The sequence below is a fragment of the Otolemur garnettii genome, unplaced genomic scaffold (genome assembly GCF_000181295.1).
Source record: "Otolemur garnettii isolate 467f Iridium unplaced genomic scaffold, OtoGar3 scaffold00027, whole genome shotgun sequence".
NCBI lineage: Eukaryota > Metazoa > Chordata > Mammalia > Primates > Galagidae > Otolemur > Otolemur garnettii.
The window spans coordinates 18,248,338-18,258,535 of NW_003852422.1; the positions used below are offsets into that span (position 1 = coordinate 18,248,338).

Here is a 10,198-nt window from a genome sequence, read left to right on the forward strand (position 1 = left end):
TGTAGTGGTTGGTGTTGACTTGTCAGTACCCTTCTTGGTTGGTCCTGAGAAATACTCTGTAAGTGTGAGAGAGCTGTGTGGTATAAAGTACAGTTTCTGTATTGGAAGCTAAATACCGGGTGAAGTATCTGCCAGTAAAACTGGTAAAAACGTAGGGGCTATTCTTCATTGTGGGTGTAAGGGTAATACAGCTGTGCCTCAATAGGAACTCTGTTAGGAATGAGCCTGCTTTGTCTTAAATAACAATCCAGAATATGTTATTTTACATGTTTTTAGTTCACACTTATGATATAAAGATGTAGAATGAATGTTCAGAGTGGTTTAAGATTTAATTCATAATACTGTCTAACTTGCCAATTCTAGGGAACAGCTGCCACCAATAATATATCAGCAACACCTACATTTTTGTTTTTCCGAAACAAAGTAAGAATTGATCAGTATCAAGGAGCAGATGCTGTGGGATTAGAAGAAAAAATCAAGCAGCACTTAGAAAACGACCCTGGATGCAATGAGGACACAGATATTCCAAAAGGCTATGTATGTGGACTGCAAAGTAGCACCATGATAGAGTGTCTCACATTAGTCATTATTTGGTTAAAGTGAAATTGACTGTGTTTCATGTTTTATCTCTTATTAATTCACAGTGCTTTCATATAAGAACTTTCAGTCCAAATTCATTAGCTGATTATCGAGTCTTGTCTATGTGTCTGTTAATCATAACATCATAAACTGTTTTTTCTCAATTTTTCCTTAGCCATTACTTGTTTATCTGTTTTCTGAACTATTTTAATAGCCATCTTTAAATTCATGTTTTATATTTTTTCGCAAAAAGTAAAGAAATGTGCATTAGAAAAATTTTCCACTTTTTGATAGTTACGTAAATGACTTGCATATTTTATTTAATTTTTAAAAATTTATTTATTTATTTTTGAGTCTCGCTGTGTTTGCCAAGGCTGGAATGCAGTGGTAAAATCATAGCTTACTGCAGCCTGAGACTCCTGGGCTCAAGCGATCTTACTGTGTACTGTGCTGGCTGTTTTTTTTTTTTTTGATTTGTAGAGATGCGATCTTGCTATGTTTCTGGCTAGGTTGATCTCAAATTCCTAGCCTCAAGAGATCTTCCACCTCAGCCTCACAAAGTGCTGGGATTACAGGCGTGAGCCACTGTGCACAGTTTGATTTGTAAATTTTAGTTATGACCTTTACATACTGACCTTCCTTTTAAATGTATCCCCTCTTTCATGGTCCTCTATTGAGAAGAAGTCTAATTGTTGATTGTGTTTTAGAATCAAATGTGATTTAGTGTGATGTGTGTTAACCTGAGTTATAAGAGTAAGTTATCATTCTAAACCTAAGTTAATAAGAGTAAGTTATCATTTTAAATACTAACCTGAAGGTTTAGGAACTTAAAGGATTTGAAAACAACATAGTTTAGGTAGTTATAATGTAGCTTCTCTACCGTCTGAGAGCTATTTTGGAAGGAAGCAAAATTCAGAAGTGGTATTTCATAGGAACAGATTTGTTTATCCTGCATACTAAAATATACATATTAATATTTCTTAATGTTTCTGGTTATAATGTTATTGCACTGGTGGATCAAAGAATAAATTTTTTTAACATATTATGTCACATTAAAGCTAATACATTAAACAATGTGTATCAAGTATTTGAAAGCAGATCTATGTCCTGGGACTGCCAGTCCTTTCTGCAAGTCCTTTAAATTCATGCTGAGTAAAGAGCAACTATAGTGCAGTTAATATAAGAAATTCTTTTTGTGTATAGGACGTGAGGTGTCAAAAAGTGATAGTGGCAGTAATTATTTTAAGTTAGGGAAGTACAATTGGTGTTTGTTTAAAATAGACCTGTAATTAGAAATTGTAATACGCAATTAGAAAGATGAACATGACGTTTAAGTCAGGGGTGTGATTCCCCCCTTTTGAAAAATCATTTAACATGTAAACTGTGTGTTTATATCTTTGTATGTTTTTCCTTTATTACTAAGGGCATTTGCATGAAATTGTGTTATGAGCACAGCAGCCTATTGGCTGCTTAGCTATAGGGACTTCTTTGTATATCATCTAAGTGTGATGTCAATGTTTTGGCCTTAGGTAGGAATCAAGCAGGACAGTGTCAAGTTTTAAGAAATAAAAATGAAGCTTCCGTGCAAATGTTATGGATAAAATGTGGAAAGCTATTATAAAAACATTTTCACAGCCAGGTGCGGTGGCTTACGCTTATAATCCTAGCACTCTGGGTGGCAGAGGCTGGTGGATAGCTTGAGCTCATGAACTTGAGACCAGCCTGAGCAAAAAGTGAGACCCCCGTCTGCTAAAAATTAAAAAACTGAGGGATGGCGCCTGTGGCTCAAAGGAGTAGGGCACTGGCCCTGTATGCTGGAGGTGGCAGGTTCAAACCCAGCCCTGGCCAAAAAAAATAAAAAATAAAAAACTGAGGCAAGAGGATTGCTTGCGTTCAAGAGTTGGAGGTTGCTGTGAGCTGTGATGCCACAGCACTCTACCCAGGGTGAGAGCTTAAGACTCTGTCTCAAAAAAAAAAATTTTTTTTTTTCAATTTTTCCGGGTGGTATTCATCAAGACATTGAAATTTTGAACTATTTACATCTTATAGCCTTGTGAAATATCTAAAACTGATAATGTCTTCCCTCCCCAAATCATCATTCTTAGAATATAAAATAGAAGCCTGATGGGAGTAAGAGTTGAAGAAAACCTTTATCTTAAGTAATTTAAATATAAGCATTGCAGAAATATATTGACAATTTTTTATAAAATTGTGGATTTCTTAGAAGAGTTTGAGTCATTATTTTTTAACACCCAAAAGCTCTTCATGATCTCCAGAAATGTCATTTGACAAAGTTTAGCACCCATTTATTCATAAAGCATTCAATTGAATTTTTTTTTTTTTTGAGACAGAGTCTCACTATGTCGCCCTCAGTAGAGTGCTGTGGTGTCACAGTTCACAGCAACCTCTAACTCTTGGGCTTAAGTGATTCTCTTGCCTCAGCCTCCCAACTAGCAGGGAGTACAGGGACATGCCACAATGCCTGGCTATTTTTAATTTTTTTTGTTGTAGCTGTCATTGTTTAGCAGGCCCAGGCCAGGCTTGAACCTCCTAGCCTTGGTGTAGGTTGCTGGTGCCCTACTCATTGAGCTACAAGTGCCACCCTACTCACTGAGCTATGGGCGCCAACCTCAATTTTAAATATATACATATAATATATATATATATATATGTGTATTTTTTTGCAGTTTTTTTGGCTGGGGCTGGGTTTGAACCCACCACCTCTGGTATATGGGGCCAGCGCCCTACTCCTTAAGTCACAGGAGCCACCCTCAGTTAAATCTTAATAGGGAACACTATAGGCATTCCCACTACAGGTAGAAACGAGACAAGAGCATGACCACTAGCACCACAACTCTCTGACATTGTGTGGGACATGTGGAAGGATCAGTCAGAGTATTAAGAAATCAATACTCTAAATGACTATAGATTAAGGGAGATTTAAGAGATGTATTACTTCTGTATATACTTTTATACTTTTTGGATCTTTTTTCTGAGTCTAATAATTCACCTGTAAAACATTTACAGGGCAGTTGAGGAAATTTGGATGCCGATATTTAATGGTTTTCAGGTGTTACTGTTTTAATTTTGGTAATACTGAGAATGTGTTTTTAAAAGAATGTTCTTATATCTTAGAAACTCACACTGATATGTTTGTGAATAAAATAAAAGATGTCTAAGATTTATTTCAAAGTAATCAGGAGGAGGAGTAATTAGGATATAGTGCAGGGCGGTAAAGTGAAATTAGAGTGACTGTGAGTTGATTGTAACTGGGGGTGGCAGGTAGATGGCTTTCACTAGATTATTCTGTTTGTGTATGTTTGAGCTCTCATAATGAAACATTTTAAGTCCTTATTTGCTACTCACCTTTAACCTCTTCATGGTTAAAGGTTATTTTAATATACATATTTCCTATTGTAAAACACTGCTATAAAAATGTATATGTACACATTTTATAATTTTATTAAGTAGGCCAAGCTTAGATTTGGCAAAGGACTATAATAAAAGTTTTAGGAATTATTTTAAAAGAGAAGTTTTCTTTAAAGATGCTTAATTTAGAGAGGATTACAGAATTAAATTTTTATTAACTTTTTATACTAATTTCAAGTGCTTTGCCTAAAATCTTGATTTAATTTTCTTTAGATGGACTTAATGCCTTTTATTAACAAAGCTGGCTGTGAATGTCTTAATGAAAGTGATGAGCATGGATTTGACAACTGTTTACGAAAAGACTTGACCTTCTTGGAATCTGACTGTGATGAACAGGTAATTGAAAACTTAAACTGAAGCATGTAGGGCTTATCACTGTTTATGCCTGCTCTTGTTTCATCTTATGGTGTATCTCTCTCCTTCCCAGATGATCACTTCTTCCTTTCCTTTTTGTAGCCTTCAGTTTGACTCTTCTGTGTGGGCTGCCAAGTGCACTAAGGAAAATAGAACTCTTAGATTGGGCCCACTGCTGAGTTGAGCTGTTACAACTGTTTGATCCTTTTGTTCACCCTTGGTCTGCCTTCCATACTTTTTTTCTCTACCAATAAGTTCATATCTGAGAAATAGAGACTAATTAGGTGAGCACTCTCTGTGTGGCTAACTCCTTGCTCCCAGATGTAAACATGTACAGTATTGTATTCCTCATGTTTCCCTGCATGGCCAGTGTCACAGAGGAAGCAGGGTGTTATCTCCTTAATTAAGCCATCTTTATCTTCAATCTTGGCTATAATTATCCTTAGTTTACTTTCTATTTCCCTATCTCTAGTTTGCCCCTGTTTTGGTTCATCTTCTACATGGTCACAACATAAATTTGAATGTTTCTTTTCTTAAAAGAGTGAAATGATTCTTCATGGGCTTCAGGAAGAGGGCTGACTTGATCTGTTTCTAGCTTTCAAGTCTCATCTCCTGCTCTTTGTTTGTGGTTCAGTTCCCCACACATCATGCTTGTTATTTTTCACACACTATTGTGGATCAGTTATAATGAACATTGGTGTAAACAAAGAAAATAGCGTAGTTATTTTCTTAGGCAGACAGGCCACACTGTTACTCTGAAATCATACATTCAGACCCTTTCTTTCTCTAACCAGAACCAGCTTATTGTACAGCTTTGAAAGTATCATTCACATTGTGTTTCTTGTAAATGGGGCTTAAAATAATTTTAGATGTGTGTCACAGGACTGGCTACAGCCTTCCCAACATTTTCTTGTCAGGGAATCTTCCCAGGGTCGATGCATAGGGACTGACCACAAATTCAGTTTTGACTGGAAAGACGATTGAACAACGAACTCAGTTTCTGAAAGACAGGCATTCTAACAGTTTTATATCCAGTTCCCTTTTGTAGCCTCCAGATTTAATTAGTCAAAACAGTGTGGAATGGAGATTTGGAGGTTAAGAGTCTTCTAGTTCTTTTGAGTTTTGGATCAGAGTTCATTAGAGGGTTAAGCTCTCCACATAACCTGTGCATTGTTTCCAAATTTGTCAAATAACGTGGCTAGCTAAATGCTTGACAAACCATCCTACAAAATGTTAAGCTGGCTATAATATATGGTTTAAGTTTTAATTTGGGAGTTTTGTTGGACTTGTTGGAAAGCAGATTGCTTGCCATTTTATAAGTCCAAATACCATAGGTTCTTAAGTATAGGTTTAGTATTTAGTCCATTAAAGTTTTTTTTTTTTTTTTTGGCCATCCCCTTATATAAATAATTGATGGTGGTATTTCTCAAATGTCAATCTAACAAGTACTTCGAACTTACTTATTTTCCATATCACATTGATTTTGTTGCATGGATTAGATTTTTTTTTTTTTTTTGCTCCTGTTATTTTAATTCTACTTTGGTGGTTTGTGTATTGAGGTGTTCAAGAGCCATTTTGAAATGAAACTATTGTATTTCTCCACAGCTGCTTATTACTGTGGCATTCAATCAACCTGTTAAGCTTTATTCCATGAAATTTCAAGGGCCAGATAATGGTGAGTAAAGGATGCCTTTTTTTTTCTTAAAAAACTAACTTCCTGTTTTGTAGAACTGTTAGTATATATTTAAAACTTTTTCTTGTTTTAGGAAAGAGTGAAATTGTTGGAACAAAGCGATGATACAATTAACTGGATAAATAATAGGAGTTTATTAGATACTGAAGGGGACCCCCCAAAAATATGTAGAACAAGAAAGAGGGAACTTTTATTTTGATTCTAAACTTTATTTTAAAATTTGATTCCTCTTAATTTGAAAACTGCTAAATCCTTTCTTTCAACTATTATTCTAAAACTTTACGTTCTAAACAGCCATTTTTAGAATCAAAACTGAGAGATTTATATTAAACCCCTAATATTGGGTGGCGCCTGTGGCTCAGTGGGTAGGGCGCTGGCCCCATTTATGGAGGGTTCAAGACCAGCCTGAGCAAGACTGAGACCCCCATTTCTAAAAAATAGCTGAGTGTTGAGGTGGGTGCATGTAGTCCCAGCTACTCGGGAGGCTGAGGCAAGAGAATCGCCTAAGCCCAGGAGTTGGAGCTGTGTGACGCCAGGGCACTCTACCAAGGGTGATAAAGTGAGACTGTGTCTCTACAAAAAAATAAAAAATAACCCCCTTTTATTTATAAATGATAGAACTGATACTTCTTTGTATCTCTGTATATACACATAACTGTACAGACTTAGAATTTATGCTTTTGTGAAATAAAGAACTTTTCTTATCCATGCTCTCCCTTTTTGTGTGTGTTTCTTTTATCCTTTTTTTTGGCGGGAGAAGTATGGGAATGGAGACTAGAGTTTTTGTTATTTATTTATTTATTTTTAGAGACAGAGTCTTACTTTGTCGTCCTCAGTAGAGTGCCATGGCCTTACAGCTCACAGCAACCTCCAGCTCTTGGGCTTAGGCAATTCTCTTGCCTCAGCCTCCCGAGTAGCTGGGACCACAGGCGCCTGCCACAGCGCCCAGCTATTTTTTGTTGCAGTTTGGCCAGGGCCAGGTTTGAAGCCGCCACCCTTGGTATATAGGGCTGGCACCCTACCCACTGAGCCACAGGCACTGCCAGAGTTTTGGGTTTTTAACAGTGATTGGGAGACATAGCCAAGGCCTTATTTATCTGGTAGCATTTTCTTATCATTTGTTACTCTAAATTTTCATGTCAATAACGTTTATTAATAAAATTGTGCTTTTATCTGAAAATAGGAAATATGTAAGCAAATGCTGTAGAAATGAGTCTAATATTCTTTAATCAGTCACAAAATATGGGTTTTACATTGTGCCCTGAAGTTAAAGGAATTAAGACATTTTATGTGTGTGGTCTTAGGACTGAGTGGATCCTCATCTAATCCCAGAGGTGAAATTTGGTGACTTTTATTATTAATTCCGTTTTTGCTGTGTGTCACTGATAATGCTTTCTTTCTAAATAACAAAAGGTACCAGTTACTAGAAACTTGAAGACCTAGTTCAAATGCTGTTTCTTTCAGGAAACTTTTTGTTACCTGTTATGTACTAATGGACTCTATTCTCATTTTCTTTCTTTCTTTCTTTCTTTTTTTTTAAGAGACAGTGTCTCACTTTATTGCCCTCAGTAGAGTGCTGTAGTGTCACAGCTCACAGCAATCTCCAACTCCTGGGCTTAGGCGATTCTCTTGCCTCAGCCTCCTGAGTAACTGGGACTACAGGTGCCCACCACAACACCCGGCTATTTTTTGTTGCAGTTTGGCCAGGGAGGCATTCGAACCCTCCACCCCTGGGGCTGGCGCCCTACTCCCTAAGCCACAGGTGCTGCCCCATTCTTGCTTTCTTTGTGCCTCTTCACCAGTCGTATAGCAGTTATCATAGGATGTGTTCTGTAGTTGAGGGCAGGGACTCTGCGTGTGTGTCTTTTAATCTCATAGTCATAATATTGAGTATGGTGCGAGCAAGGCCAAGAGAGAAACTGTGTATTGGGGAAAAAAAGATTGGCTGCTAAAATTCTCAGACTTTCTTCTAAGTTCTAATGGTGGAGGTTTGTGATGTGTAGGTGTGTGCATACGTGTGTGTCCGTGTGTATTGTGTGAGTGCAACGAAAAAGGGAAGAAAGTATAGTATATTTGAAATTTTAAAGAATTTCATTTATTCTCCCATTTTATAGGTCAGGGTCCTAAATATGTAAAAATATTTATCAACCTGCCTCGATCTATGGATTTTGAAGAGGCAGAAAGAAGTGAACCAACTCAAGCTCTGGAACTGACAGAGGACGATATTAAAGAAGATGGCATTGTCCCACTTCGTTACGTTAAGTTTCAGAATGTTAACAGTGTGACTGTAAGTAGTATTCCATTCAGATATGTTTAACAGCCTTGTGGGTAACAGACGGTGTTATTTTCAGTATCCTTAGGTGATTCTAAATGTTTCTTTAAAGTGGCATTTGTTCACTCAATTTGATATTAGTAAAAATGTTTTTTTTTTATTTTAAAATTAGATGTGTTATTTATTACTATAATTTACTTAAGGACCCATTTTATTTTTGCCTTTAAGAATCTCCTAGGTTATGATATTAGTAAAAATGTTTGATGGGCTAATTAAATTTTCTTCTTTTTGATTTATCTGTGTACTGCAGAGAAAAGACAGGTTGATTCTTAAATATTTGTGGGTTTCTTCAATTGATTTTGTTTATATATATCATAGATTTTGTTAAAAGTTTATTCTACACTCAGGGAGGCTGAGGTGGGTGGATTGCCTACGCTCACAAGTTTAAGACCAGCCTGAGCAAGATCGAGACCCTGTTTCTAAAAATAGCTGGGCATTGTGGCAAGTGCCTATAAGTAGTCCCAACTATTTGGGAGGTCGAGGCAAGAGAATCACTTGAGCCCAAGAGTTTGAGGTTGCTGTGAGCTATGATGTCACAGCACTCTACCAAGGATGACAAAGTAAGACTGTTTCTCAAAAAAAAAAAAAAAAAGTTCATTCTAGAATGTTTATACGTAAACAAGATATTTATACTTTATCCTTCATCAGGTGACAATGAGTGATGATACAAAAGTAAAATCCAGTTTACTTTTCTAGAATATAAAGTTTTTGATAGTGTCGTGGTCATGATCTTGGTAAAAATGATGGTTTTTTTTGAGACAGAGTCTCACTCTGGCACCCTGAGTGGAGTGCTGTGGTGTCATAGCTCATGGCAACCTCAAGCTCTTGGGCTCAATCTATTGTCTTGCCTCAGTTTTTCTATTTTAGAGACTGGGGTTTCACTATTGCTCAGGTTGGTCTCAAACTCCTGAGCTCAAGCAGTTCTCCCACCTTGGCTTCCCAGAGTGCTAGCTTTACAGGCATGAGCCACTGTGCCCAGCCTTTTTGCTTTATTTTTTTTAGAGATGGGATCTAACTCTGTTGCCCAGGTTAAATGATAAGCTCACTTTAGCCTCTTGAGTAGCTAGGACTACAGGCATGTACTGCCATGCTCAGCCATGCTCAGCTTGAAAATGACTTTTTAAATAGATAGTTTTATATTTTATAAAATGACCTAAGTAAGATATACCTGAATATTAAATGGTACCTGAGATAATTTTAAGTGATAAATGTTAACTTAAAAATAAAATGTCACTCATAAAAATCAGGTGCTTTTTAGCAGTTACTAATTGCTTTTGGGAATTTTAGTATCAAAACTCAGCATACACTTCTTCCCAGTCGTCCCCATTCCTTCAGAGAAGGGAGTTGGAATGTTGAAAAGAATAGCAGACTCCATAGAGCAAGGAAGTAGGAATCAGTACACACAATCACTGAGAACAGGTCGTGCCAAGCTGATAGTTTATTTAGTGGAATGATTCTGGTTTTGTCAGTTGGAAGCATACTGTAGTATGTGTTCATTTTAGATTGTTTTTAATGGAGTTTTACAGAATATACTTTATAGTAATGTAAAGAATTATAATCAAGTTGAGTTTTAAGTATTTGATATATCCTACCCAAACAAAATTTTTAAAAAATGGTTATATTAAACTTAGATACTGGTTATCAAATATTTTTCTTATCTTATGTTTGTAATGTATTCTTAATTAACAACCCCTTATTTAGTAATGGGAAGGAAGGTTTTTGCTTATTGGAAAAAATCCTTTTAACCCAGAGATCCTAATGTAATTTCTCTCATTAGGAATTACCAAAGATGCTTTATCTTGTGTTAGCCT

At 36.5% G+C, this 10,198-nt stretch overlaps 1 protein-coding gene across 1 annotated transcript in view; it reads left to right on the plus strand.

Annotated features, from left to right (window-relative positions):
• The first annotated feature begins 296 nt into the window (after window positions 1-296).
• The window catches only part of TXNL1 (thioredoxin like 1), a 20,664-nt gene continuing 10,762 nt past the window's right edge, over window positions 297-10,198 (plus strand). The window contains exons 1-4 of the mRNA XM_012804313.2: window positions 297-537; window positions 4,222-4,344; window positions 5,968-6,037; window positions 8,170-8,342. Coding sequence (XP_012659767.1) covers window positions 4,222-4,344; window positions 5,968-6,037; window positions 8,170-8,342 — 366 coding nt within the window. The 5' untranslated portion in view covers window positions 297-537. The remainder of the gene's footprint in view (window positions 538-4,221; window positions 4,345-5,967; window positions 6,038-8,169; window positions 8,343-10,198) is intronic.